General features: G+C 37.0%; 1 protein-coding gene across 1 annotated transcript in view; it reads right to left on the bottom strand.

Moving 5' to 3' along the window:
* Window positions 1-14,146, bottom strand: part of BTAF1 (B-TFIID TATA-box binding protein associated factor 1) — a 56,412-nt gene that overhangs the window by 26,659 nt on the left and 15,607 nt on the right. Inside the window, exons 8-16 of the mRNA XM_063307377.1 lie at window positions 13,623-13,691; window positions 11,887-11,976; window positions 10,451-10,546; window positions 10,187-10,363; window positions 8,572-8,712; window positions 8,331-8,455; window positions 6,392-6,512; window positions 6,012-6,116; window positions 5,268-5,417 (exon numbers count right to left, since the gene is read on the bottom strand). Of these exons, the coding sequence (XP_063163447.1) occupies window positions 5,268-5,417; window positions 6,012-6,116; window positions 6,392-6,512; window positions 8,331-8,455; window positions 8,572-8,712; window positions 10,187-10,363; window positions 10,451-10,546; window positions 11,887-11,976; window positions 13,623-13,691 (1,074 nt within the window). The remainder of the gene's footprint in view (window positions 1-5,267; window positions 5,418-6,011; window positions 6,117-6,391; window positions 6,513-8,330; window positions 8,456-8,571; window positions 8,713-10,186; window positions 10,364-10,450; window positions 10,547-11,886; window positions 11,977-13,622; window positions 13,692-14,146) is intronic.

Genomic DNA, 14,146 nt, shown 5'->3' with positions numbered 1-14,146 from the left:
ATAATTTCAAACACAAGCATAAGCATACAAGTATATAAGAGCAATAAGCTTGTAACACTAGATGGCTCTAGCTCCCACCTCTACTCTAAGGTTCTGAAACTATAAAACAGTACTGGCTATTCAACTACAACCGCTGACGTGCACAACAGACAAAGAATGCAGGCAGAGATACATTGCTAGACAAGAGGCAAATAGGGGTTTGTTCTTCATTTCCAAAGAATAAACCAAAGTGGAGTTTTGTTTGCCCACTTGACACATTTATTCTTTCCTTCTTGATAATTACAAGTGCCTCAGACTCTCCTCCTTTTAGAAAATTTAGAAGCTGTGATACTTCATGGGTTTCTTGTATCTGTTTCATTCCATGCCTAGGAAAAGAACTCATTTTCCTTCTTGTCTGAAAAAGATTTGATAAATGCTAGGTTTTTAACTTGGATATGCATTTCAGTGAAATCTGTATAACCTAATGAAGACATAGTATTAATGCAATTTATTTCAGAAGGAAGTGACAAGGGGGCCAGGAGGTATCCCAAATCAAACCACTCCCATTCCAACCTTTGTAACCAACCAAAAACTGGACAAAACTGTGTCCTTGCATTTGACTATTTCACTGAATTTCAGTAGCACAATCTCAGTGTGCACTCAATGGTCTTCCAAGATAGCAAAACCTTCTAAATAAATGTAAACACTCCTCAGCCAACTCAGCTTTCAGCCAAGAGGCAAGCAGAGAAAGTCTTTGATTTTATAAACAAGAACAATCAGGAGGAAAATTATATAGTAATTGCTGCATTAGGTTTCTGAAGAAATATGGAAATAGACTTTTTTGACTGATAGTCTATGCACTCGATTTAACTGGTGTGGGTAAGTCTTTCCATCCCCTTTCTCCTCCCTCTCCTTTTCTGCCTGGAAGACACAGGAAGACTCAAGGTTCATGGGCTGAGGAAGCAACAGCGTTATTTGCACTATTTTCCAGTTTGTTCTCTCTCTGTGAGTTGAGAAAAAGAAAATAAAGCAAAAAGGCAAAAAATTAATTCAGGCAACCAAATTTAAAGGCTCTATCCTTTCTGATTAATCTTATAATCTGTCACATAGACTGTTGTCTATGTATATTATTCCTTCTGTAGATTGCCCAGAATACTTCCAGGCAATATGTCAAAGCAAATCATTTCACCAGTTAGCCCTTGATGTCAACAGAGATGGCCTACCAGACTGACCTCTTAACCAGGCAGCTGCAAAATGGGAAATAAAATGACGACTTGATTTCCCTAAACTATTTAAAATACATGCAGCCTAGTGGTGCAGGCAACCCTCTACTCACATAGACCAGGTAGTACAAATCCTAGAAAACTAGGGATATGCTATCACAGACCCAATATGAAAGGAATGGAACCTGCTAATTATTAACCCTTTTGTTTGCTACTTACTACAAGTAAACTAGATGCAATATACAAACTTAGAAATCTACTAAATTGGCTGGGACAATGGTGCATTATAACAGAGAAATGAGCTGGCTTTAGGACAGGGGTCAATGATTTTGTAAGTGTTTTATAAAATACTTGAGTATCACACAAGGGGCTCTGTACATAGAAATGGATGGCAGAAGAAAATGGGACAATCTTATATTGATGGGCTGGCTGCTGTTAGCGTGAGTACTAGAAGGACAAGGTCAAGCCATTAACTAATGCCAACTGCCCCTCCCTTTGAATTTTAAGACTGCTATACATATGGCTTGAAGCTTATAGTTGGCAGTTGCTGCTTTTCTGCTTTATTAGGGCTTCTCTGGTATCTGTAAAAATAAATTAGCTTATCAAAGAGCTGCATCCTTGATTCTCTGTCTGCTAGCCTTCCAGTTCAAGTAACAGTCTCAGTGAAGCCTGACAGCTGCTATGGATTAAGACATTATACAAAAATATCTCAAAGCACTTTAGATGTTATATAAATTATTCAATCAAATCTCAACCTCAAAAAGGTTAAGCAAGGCTATATATTAACTTCCCTTCTGTTTAACTCTTTATATAAACGGCACTCTCTAACAAGAAAAGAATGCCATCTCCTTAACTGAGCTAGGCATACTCCTGTATCCAGATGATGTAATTCCACTGACAACCCTGGCAGGCCTAAGATATGTACTCCCCAAAAATGTGAAGTGCAAGTTAGACCTGCAAGCACAGGTCAAAGGCTTGTCTTGAACCATTTATCTGGGAGAAATAGCAACTGCATTCCAGCTGCCTTCCAAGGTATTCAGTGTCAAGGTAATCATGCAACTGTTTTCCTGTTTTCAGAGTTGTAATTTGTAAGGTTGGGCAAATTCTCCAGTCCAAATTTATGAGCAATTTTAGATATCATGTTGTATTTCAAACCTCCATGAATACTTAATCAGGAATGCCATCCATTGAGACCAGAACCCACCTATATGCTTTAAGTTACTGATATAAACTAAGATTTTTCAATCACCCCCTGGCATTTCTAACCCTCTAGGATGGTTTTATTTTATCCTGGAAAAAAATTGAAGGAGAAATATACAACTGCAATTTTCTTCCAAGGTTTTGATTTCGCTTCACCTGGACAGGGTCAGGATATTCATTAGAGGACAGAGATCAGATGTTTATTTATTTGTATCAAATTTCTCTGCCATCCATCTCGTACACAACTCTGGGCAGCTAATATATATATATATATATATGAGCGATCAGCGTGTGGCTCATCTCCTTACAGAAAGTATAGACAGAAGACGCTTATTACTGATCAGCCATTTAATCTCACAGGTGTAAACCAAACATAAACTTGTACATTATCACTGTTCAATCCTTTGACCTTGGGTTGTACTGGTGGGGAAGCTCAGTAGTGTTTCTAGTGATCAAAATGCTTCCCATTGTGTGCATTAGAAAAAGGAGAACCAGTGGGTCATATTTTATTCCAATGTGCCTTCTACAGGGTATTTTGATCAATTTATATTAACTGTGGCAAGAATTCAGGAGGAAGCATTTATTACTAAGAACCAGTGTAGTGAAGTGATTAAGCTGTTGGATTAGGAGCAGGGAGGTCCTGGTTCCAATCTATTGTCGGCAACAGAAGCTTAATGGGTGACTCTGGACCAGTCACTTTCTCTTATCCCAGCCTACCTACTTCATAGGGTTATTGTGAAGAGAAATGGGAGGACAGAACCCAATGCACACCTTCTTGAGATCCTAAATGAAAGGCAGGATATACATATAATAAAGAAATATTATCTATTAGATCAATGTGTTACCAACAACGTTGCTTAATTCTCTCTAATGGTTACATATATACAGCACAAGTTACTCAAAATTCATTAGACTTGCATGAAAAAAGTCCAAGGTAGGCACATGAGATATGAATTTTTTAGAAAAAAATCTGTATTGTAAAATACAATAATTTTGAGAAGAAGAATCTAAGACAGGGAAGATCGGTGGGGATGGGAAGACTGGTGGGAGAGAAGAAGTGCTACAAAGATTGGCAGGACTGATGGAACTGGGCAGGCTGATGGGATGGAGGGAGAGAAACAAGGGGTTGTGAATCCCAGTTGGGTCTGCACAGAGAACTCAGGAGATGGGCAGTGTCATGGGAAGGAGGGTCAAGTTCATTTTATTCTGCTACTTTTTGTTTCAATTATTTTCATTAAAATTTTGTTAGAGTTTGTGCTTATTTTAATATATATCTATATATGGAGAGAGAAAGAGAGAGAAAGAGAGAAAGAGGGGTTTGTATGTATGTGTAAAGTTTTGTGCTTACTTTTAATTATAACAGTTAAGATGAAATTTTGGTTAAATGTGGATTAAATACAACATGGAAAATGGAAGGGTTTTCTAAAAAAAATTAAAAAGGGGGCATCAGGCCAAAAAATTAGAGATATTAACAGTGGATTTCATTCCAAATATTATCTTGTATATGGTTTTCTTCTCTTTTCTCCTCACTTCCAAATACTTCCCAGTAAATAAGTTCCTGGACTGCTTCATTCTCATCTCAGGCAATTTATTTATTCCTTTGAAAAAGGAGAACTCTAGCTGCAGTCTAACAAACTGGGTGCAAAACAAGCAAAAGACAATTCCATTTGTCACTGTTTTCCTCAATCTTTCTCCAAACTCTTAACTTGCTTGCAACTGGCCTTCTGACATTAACCTTTCTATGCCAGAAAGGCAAAAACAAACCCGACATTTGGTTTTCTAGAATGTGATTGACTCTCACAGAAACAAACAATGGTGAAGAGGAGAAAAACACAGAGTTCCCTTCATGGACAAATATGATAAGCTTGTCATAAGATTTATAATCTATGGACAAGAGGCTTGTTTTTTTATGCTCTGCTGTGCTACAGAGTGGAAACAATGTTCAATTTTCAAAAATACTTCAATTCTCAAGTGACTTAGTCTTATTCTGTGGGAAAACAGGTTGTACCTTATTAGACTGAAAGAAAAAGGCACTTGGCATGTAATCAAAGACACTGTATTTTCTTCTAGCAAGAAAAAACTATTTTTAAAAGTTGTTTGGCACCATTTGGGGACCTTGGTATTTTAAAAAGGTAAGTGCTTGCAATGAATACAAATAACAGCAGCAAATAAATAAAAAATAAGGTACTCAGTATTACATCCACAGTACAATTTACAGTAACAGAAACGTAGAAGCAACTAAATCAGGTAGCGCAGCCCCTAGAAGCTTATATAGACACTGCAGAGTTAACTCCATCTCAGGGTCAATAGCTACCATATCACAGTTATCACCAGCAACATGGCACATATGGGTGTTATGCTGCTGGCCCCTCCCAAATCAAATACAGTTTAGCTTCTTGATTTAAAACAATATTTAGAAATAAATTAAAATAACACTATATTTATACATCAAAGTGCTGTTTCCTATAAAGTGTCTATATTCAAGCCATTTTCACATGGACCGGTGTTAAATGTCCAAGCATTGGGCCAGTGTTTTTCAAACTTGGCAACTTTAAGCATGGCTGGGGAATCCTGGAAGTTGAAGTCCACGCGTTTCAAAGTTGCCAAATTTGAAAAACACTGCATTAGGCCATGGGAAGGAAAGTGCTAATACTCTTTATTAGCGAAATACTGACTACAGCATTTAGGACTCTTTGATGCAAAATTGGGATCTCTAAAAGTAAGAGAAAGCCTGTCCAGCATTTGCAAATACCCCATTCTTGTACTGGTCAGTGACCGTAATAAAATCAATTGAATTGAATTGAATACCCCATTCTAACAGGCGCATAGTAGTTAAAACAATACTCAAGTTTCCTCAAGTCTGACCTTCAGTCTGGCTTTCACCTCCAGCAACATATTTAAATCAATAGGCAAATGAGAAGGCTGCATCATCAAGCAGAGCCAGGCTCCCATCCATGGACATGCAGCAGCTACCACATACTGTAAAGAAGCTTTGCTCAATAATTCAAGCCACACCTATCAGAGAGAAAGAAAGCAAGCATTCATGGGCAATTTAAAGATACTTATTCTTAATAAGTTACTAGCTTAAGATTGAAACCTCCAGTATATAACAATTATTTTGATGTGAGTTGTAGCAGTTCTTTTTCAATGTGATACTCATACTTCGGAAGAAAAAGCTAAAAAAAATTATGTTTGTAATGCTATCAACCTAAATTGTAAATAACACTGATAGAATATTTTTTCTTTCTCTTTTCTTTCCTACTCTCAATATTCTAAGCTATTTAAATAATAGAATGTTAATAATTTTTAAACATATACAAACAGCAATGTGGAAACAACAAAATGTTCTAAGATTTATAACATAATAAAAAGGGGGGAAAGGGTATTTTTTTATTCAATGCATGTTCTAAAACTATTAAATAATATTATTTGTTCTTTCAGTGAACACACAATAACCACAACTTTCAACTTCAGTTCTATAGAACTGCGTTTCACACATGGTATCCAATAAAATCAAATAATCAATGCTAAAACTCAACCATCAGAAAACATACACAACCAGATTTATCAATAAGGCAAGGCAAATGCAAGATACAATGGGACACATACCTTATGTATTAATTCTAAAATTTCTTGATTACTTTCCAGAATACAGAACTGAAAGATATGTCTTAACATGTCTTGCAATATGGGAGTTAGCCAGGCTGCAGAAGTCTAACAGCAAACAAGAATACATCAAAATTATTTTGATTGTCAGCAAATTGCTTTAACAAAGCAGATTAAGAATACTACTACAATATTTTTAATTTAAATCAATTAAATTGGTCATCTCTGCTATTTTAATTGTATTTTTAAATATAGGCTCATTGTAATATTGAGAAGTGCTTTGAACCTGTTTTAGAGAAAATGAAAGTGAAAAATGGGATTTCTACATAATCAGAAATTAAGCACAACCAAACTTCCCTTCTCTAATGATAGCAATTACTCACCTGATCTTGTGTAGACAACAGAGTAAACAGGGTTTCTAATGCTGCTTTTCGGACAGAAGATATTGTGTGATGAAGAAATGGCCACACACGTGGTACCAGAACTGTGAGTGACTGCTGAATACTAAAGTATGGTGGAGGAACAATTAAGAGCAAAAAAATGAGTTAATAAATGAGCCACTAAATTTTATATTGTATTTTCAGATTTTCAAGTTGAATACATTACCATTATGTTTATATAAGTCAGCTCACATTGCCTACTAACATCTATCCGATTGGCGGTGAATAAGAGGTTCAAACAATAGTAGTAGTAGTAATTACTATTATTATTTTTAAAAACCTATTTTATACTATGAAAGTTTTTTTCTAAAATTAATCTGATACTGGCGTAGGAATGTAAAAGAGTTGGATGAGCATGGGGAAGAACTAGGTCCTAGTTCACTCTCAGCCACAGAAGATTTGGGGCCTCTCTTAGCCTAAAGTACTCCAATGTCAGTTATTCTGGGGAAACCTGGAAGAGAGAGTGCTATACATCTGCCTTGAGCTTCTGGAGGAAAGGCAGGATGTACATCTAATGAATAATAAATGAATTTTTATGTAAAACCAACATGGGAATACCTATTATATTGTTCAAGGATATAAAGACTAGAGAAATTGCAGATCACAGGAACCATGGCTCAAAGCAGCATGAATAAAACTTGCATCTATTCCATTTAACCATGGTGAGGCAAGTTATGTTTTTAAAGAAAAATATTCAAAAAGAATTGGACTGTATCTTATTGAATTGAACAAGACTTCATCTTCCAGGGATAAACAGGATAAAAAGAATCGATAAAGCTTGATTGCCAATGTTTATGCAGAGTGAAGACATCAGCACAGAGCTTGTGTTTAACTCAGATATGAAAAGTTGGGAGAAGAATTCTAAGGGTGAACACCTCCCCGCAACAGCCCAGACAAAATTGTGTGTGTGAAGTGGTCGCAGGATGCAGATGACTCTTGGGGAGGAAAAGAAAAATGGACGGGAGGTGACCTATCGTCACAGGGGAGTTGGCTGAACTGACAATGAAGAGGAACTCTATACTTCACAATATTGTGTGTCATTTCCCTTGTTCATGTGCATTGCTTTCTCCCTGTAGTGAAAAGGATTCTCTCTCTCCTCTGCAAAAAGCCCCCCTGAAAGTATCTTGATCTAACTCAGAGGTGGCAGCAAGACATACCATCTCGAACCGTTCTGAATATCTGAACAAGCCCTCAGCTCTCAAAAGTAATGGTGCAATACGTTTCCACTATTTATTATTTCTTTACTGAGTCAATTTACAGTGACTCTGGGCAGCTGACAAAATTAAAAAGTTGATTGAAAAAACAACTGACAATGCAAAAAACCCAATTATAACAAATATACACTGAATGGCAGCTGAGGGCCACACCAACGTAATAATGTCCGTGTCATGGGGCTCCTTAACCTCCTGACCCCCACGCCCAGGATCACAGCAAGGTTTTTAAGGCTTTCTGGGATGCCAGCAATACACAAAACATTCCTTAACAAGGATCCGTATAATTTAAAAGGAAAACATATAAAGTTTAAACACTGTTGGATTATTTTAGCTGATCTTGGGTACACTTATGCCCCAGGTATAGAAAGATGAAGCAGAGATGAGACTGAACCTACGATCTCGTGTATGTAAAGCAAACCTTTACAGGGAGAGTCCCCTTTTCAGGAGAGATGGGCGGTGATAGAAATTTGAAATATAAATAAACGAACAAACCAACAAACCTATTATCAGTATAGTTCCTACCACACAATTCAAAACGGCTGAGACAATGTAGGTCTGCACAAATATATTAAATATATTCTAAGATCCTGTTTTGCTAGCTAAACAAAAATAGAAATGATCAAGACAGAATAAGGAATTTCAACTATAAAAAAAATTATAAAGATTACCTGCATTTTTGGACCTGAGAATAAGTTAAAAGGGATGAAAGAAGGGTCATGATGCTGTTTGTGGAAGCTGTCAGGTCATCTAAATCTAGAAGTGCATCCCACAGTATATTAAGAATAAAAGGTACCTAAAATGTGAGCAGAGCAATGAAAAATGCATGAGGTCAAGTATGGGACTCCTAACACCTGGGATCTTCTTCAGAATAAAGCCAGTAAGTACAGAAATATTAGCATTTCTACTTACTTTTTCCGGCTGGAGGTGGACAAGACTTTCTACGACTGGTACTAGAGATGCTGCAGCAACAGCTCTAACATCATCATCCAAATCTTGTAGTCCTTCAGTGACTGCAGGCAAGACTTTAGGCAGTAGTGTCTCAATTAGATCCTAGAAAAGTCAGATCTGTTAAGCCTAAGATCCAAGGATAAAGGAGACTGTGAGACTACAGGGAGAATTATTTTCCAGTGTACAGAACCTATGCCCTCTTTCATGTGCATATCACTATTCAACAGTGAAATCAAGTCCTTAAAACTGATAGATTAGGCATTCAAAGTAAACTGGAGCTGCCTCAAAATAAAGTTTTGGAAGTCTCTTTAAATAAGCAGAAGTTTATAAATGAAAAGAAAAACATTTGCCCTTCTACCTTCCCTTCCCTTAAAAGGCTCGATGAACATATATGAACTAGATTTATAGAATAGTTGTGCAAGTTGAGCTGAAACTGAAAAATGAGGACCTGAAAGAAATAAAGCAGATTATGCCAATCCAAAAAGTTCTTCTGTGCCTGACAAGACATAATGGTAGAGCCTCAGCTGAAAAAGATGGCAGACTAGTTGATCATCTGCCTAAGAATTTATAGCAAGTATCCCAGAAGTGAAGAATGGGAAGGAGATGAATGTCGCAATGTTAATGTTCCTTGGCACATAAAAGAGGAAAGGAAAAAAAAGGGGAACTTTTTCTATTTTTGTGTATGCTTATCATTCAAATATAAAATAGGTTTTGGACTTCATGGGAAAGAATTTGAAGGCTATTCCTTATTTCTTCTCAAATTTTAAATCTCCTTATCAGCTATCTGATTAGCCAATATAAGTTTCCTGCTGTTCCACAAGTCACTTTGTTCTTAACAAGGGCAATTGTCCTGGAGATACACAACAAAACTGTGTGGTTGGACCTGTTTATTTATTATTAATAAAGCAAGCATTAATCTCTTCATAGAAATGATTTATGGGGCTCATCTGGAAAATACTAGAGAGGTTTTTTAAAAAATCAAAGCACCCAGGTAAAATAAAGCTTTCACCATAACTATCCCCCTCTGTGAAACTAAGGATGGTCCATGTATGACCCCAAACTCCCTCAGACTGTGCCTCCAAAATTTAGCAGCAAAAAGGCTAAACTTCAGTGATGTTTTTGTTTTCAGTGAAAGGATGAACACGGAAGTTTCACATTTCCTTTTCTTCTCTTAAACACTCCAAACCATCATTTTAGACCAATTATAGCCTTCTCTTCCTTTCAAAAAGGATTTTAAGAGTAAGAATGTAAGAACTTCCAGTCTTGATGGTACGATTTTTTTTTTAAAGCTTCCATATCCAATGTCTGGTTTTAATCTTTATCATCTATCAATATTGCACCACGTTGGTTGTATTTATTTGGGTAAAAATGATCAGAAAACATATAGGAAATATATAAATCACACTCTATTCCCAGAGTGTCTGATCTGACAGGAAAGTTCTATATATGTAGCTCTGCTTGGTTGAGAAATTCACATATATTTTAAAAAATGGGTTCCTGCCACATGTAAGTTAAGTCTTATGATTGCAAAAATCAAACAAAGCAGCAAAAGTTTGAAGGGAGTTTAAAACGTTACCTGACGAACTGCCAAAGCATACTTTATCCCTAGAAGGCCTCCATGCCTTACTTCCCACTGCTCTTGTGCAAGTAATTTTAGCAGGATAGCAACAGTTTTATGAACTCCACTCTCGTTCATATGCTTCAGCACTACTCCCAAAGTCTGAGCACAAGTTTCTCGCACAGGTGCCACTACCTAAGGTTTAAGGAAAAACACTCTAGTAGATGCCATTTAAAAAATTAGGGTGTGCACAGAAGCTTTGAAGGTACATACAGTACTTACTTCATCTGATACAAAGTCACCAAATCTGTCTAATGCAAATACACAAAGAAGTCTGATAGCCAGATCTTCCAGCCAATCTTGATGTTGTTGAATCATCTGTCATCAAAGAGATTTTAAATTGGTGAGAAATTAAAACATTCCCCCTTGGTATGAAGGCTCTCATAAAAGCAAATATAGTTATTAAACATGAAATTCACATTTAATGCTGTATGTTTGGTTCTGTTGATAAGCTTACAGCAGAAATTGTTAAAGATAATTAATAATGGAATAGGGAAAAGATAATTCTATATTTTTCTATTAGATTGTTTTATTATAAGGTGCTACCTTGTTCCTGAGAAATTAAACTTATTTAAAAAGGACAATTATATTCTATGAGAAGGTTACCTGAGGGACCGTCTCATCCCCATAACATTGACCCATCCCACCCGGTCATGCAGAGAGGGCATACTATGGACCCCGTTGGTGAGGGAATTCCCCTTGGCGGGGTCCAGGAGGCGGGTCTTCTCTGCAGTGGTGCCTGCCCTTTGGAACATTCTGCCCTCGGAGGTGAGGCAGGCCCTTTTGCTCCCGGCCTTCCGGAAGGACTTGAAGACCTGGTTCTGCCGCCTCACCCGAGATGGGAAGGGCAATAGCTCTTCCTGGGGGTGGCTGGTGTCACAGAGACCTTGCTACTGAATATCATCTTTGCCACTTGGATTTTATATTTATTTATTTTTATTATGTCAGTTGTTTGTCTCATAATTTATATGTTGATGGTTTTAAATGGTTAATTTTATTGTAAACCGCCCAGAGTCCTCCTGTTATGGGGGAGATGGGCGGTGATAGAAATTTGAATAATAAATAAATGAGAACTCATGCTAACAGAACTCCATCAATGAATAGTTACTCAAGTGGGTTCTGCTTATTCTGTTAGAGAATTAGTGCAACTTGGAGGTGGTAGACTAGATAGCATACTATGAATTATTAAATTAAAAAAAAAAGAATGAAGAAAAAGTCTTCTGTGTACAGCTTTCACATTGCTCTGCTAACTTCCATCTGAATTTATTAAAAAAACTCCATGAAAGGAAAGCATCAAAATTTGACCATCTACTCAGCTCCCAATACACACAGTGATATAATTACTTCTCCAACTCATTTCACTTTATGTTTAAAGCCAAGTACTAGATACAGAACCTGTATCAAGTCCAACCATCTTATGAAAAACTCCATTAATACACAAACATTCTGAAGATCATAACAAACTGACATATTTTTTCTAACAGTAGAAATCTTAACAGCCAAAGTAGAATGTTGGGTTTGATGCACAGAGCTTAAGCCTGCACTGAGATGACCTACTACTTACTTTCTCGGAAAGCTCTTAGCATCTTGTTTATGGGTAGCACAAATGCAGCTGAAAACTTAGCACTATGAGTGCACAAATTCTGTTTTGAGCTTACCTCTTCTATGGTGCTGTCTCCTATTTTACCTCCACTCTTCCCATGAGCTTTAAGTACTTCTCTCAGTCCAATACCTGCACCATGACGAATCTAAAAAGCCCCCCCCGAAAATCAAACACATTTAAGATTCTGGAATTATAAAAACAGAACTGTTCATCACACAAGATTTATACACACACACACACACACACACACACACACACACATCCCTATCTCTTGTTATATTACTTTTGCTCTTGGGGCAGCTAACCAGAGTTAGCTGTGATGTCCAGAGAACACTGATTATCCAAAATCTTGCCTTCAATGTGATCTGATTTGCAGTTATTTTTAAAGTCCTCCCCTTACGAACTTGCATGAAACAGTGCAATGCAAATATAAAAGGGTAGATATGTTGTGATATCATGATGCACATTTGTCAGTCTGTTGTCATCATGATTAGGAATGGATGCCTATGTTTATAACTATGATTAAAAGAGAATTCAACCTAAAGTAAATATACAAAGGAACAAAAGAAAATCAGAAGAACAGAGGTAGATAAAATTGAGAAACGGTCAAAAATTAAAATCAAATGAAAGGCGTAACAAAATAAATACTATTTTAGAACTATCAAGACAAAGTACAGTTACCAACCTACAACTTAGATGAAATCAGCACATAAAAGAATGATGGCAGGTACAAGACTGCACTACTTCCCCAATACCCAATCCATCATTTGTTTTTTACATCCTAGCTAAACCTTAATGTTCAAACCACTAAAGCTTGCATGAAACAGTGCAATGCAAATATAAAAGGGTAGATATGTTGTGATATCATGATGCACATTTGTCAGTCTGATGCAGTGGTTAAAGGCACCAAATTAGAAACCGGGGACCATGAGTTCTAGTCCTGCCTTAGGCAAGAAGCCATCTGGGGGACTTTAGGTCAGTCACTATCTCTCAGCCCTAGGAAGAAGGCAATGGCAAACCAAAAAATCTTGCCAAGAAAACTGCATAGACATCCATACAGTCATCATGAGTCAAGATTGACTCAAAGGGACAAACAAACCAACGAACAAAAAACCGTTGCACAAAGTCTCTACTGCAGGCATAAGAAATGTGAAATACTAGCATTAGTGAATGCCCATGTTAAATTAGCTAAGGGTTATTGAACAGGATGAATGCAGCTGAATTGTTGTACTGTAATGACAAATAAACAAACTTGTTAACCGAACTAAAGATGGCTTATCTAGGAAAAATATACTCCTGAGGCAAGAACACAATAGCAATATTTGGGCTGATGTTATGCCTTGAGGACAGTTTATCAAGGAAACACTCATATATACCTGTTGGTGTGTTTCCATAAGTTGAAACACCCATTAGCAGCTTGTTAAGACTGTGTTGTTATTAGGATATTTATGTGAGCAGCTACTCAGAATTATTTCATTGTTTTAAATTAGTCTTGAGCAGTGTTTGTCAACCTTGGCAACTTCAAGACGCGTGGACTTGAACTCCCAGAATTCCCCAGCTAGCATGGCCAAGGTTGATGAACACTGGTCTTCAGTACGCTTTGCATGTTATTGGTTGGTGATATAGTTAGGTTAAACAAGTTATAGATTGCTGTTTCTGAGCCACAATGCTAAGGGGAGGACTAAATGTGCCTGCTCCCAGGGAAGTCTTCCTCTGGCCTATGCCCATACTGTAGAATCATCACTTCCTTACAACCCAGTTATCATCAAGGAAGGGGGAAGAAACATTTACCTCCCAAGATGGATCAAAGAGATCATTACATACTTCTTCACAAAAACTTTCCAAAGGCCATTCATTGCTCTAAAGGGGAAAAAAAAAAATATGACTCATGATAGTAATTGGTCAAGTTTTGTTTTAAAAAAAATGAAGTTGTGCAATGATGTACTACCATTTACATTTGGAATAATCCTCTGGGCATGGTTTGAAAAAAAAGGCAATTCTATACAATAATGAAAGTAATTAATGTAAAGATTTAAGATATGCTTTGGGTTTAAAAACTCCTTCTCTAGTTGCAACCTTTTTCTTTCTCAAGTGGACAGCAGAAGCAAGATCTCTCTGCCCCCTGCTCTCCACCCTGAGCCTCTTCCTTACCTCTAGGTCTTGAATCTAATGGTAGGGAAGGCCCAATTAAAGACAGTATATTCCCAGGCTTAAGTTTTCAAGGATCTGAACTGACATTGTATTAAGGAGAGCCATTCAAACTGAGAAAGCTTGCATTTCAGACTTCAGCATCCTAAATTTCTTCTCTGCTTCAA

The sequence above is a fragment of the Candoia aspera genome, chromosome 6 (genome assembly GCF_035149785.1).
Source record: "Candoia aspera isolate rCanAsp1 chromosome 6, rCanAsp1.hap2, whole genome shotgun sequence".
Lineage (NCBI taxonomy): Eukaryota > Metazoa > Chordata > Lepidosauria > Squamata > Boidae > Candoia > Candoia aspera.
Note: the sequence above shows the minus strand (reverse complement) of the source record. Positions and strands in the feature narration are given on the sequence as shown.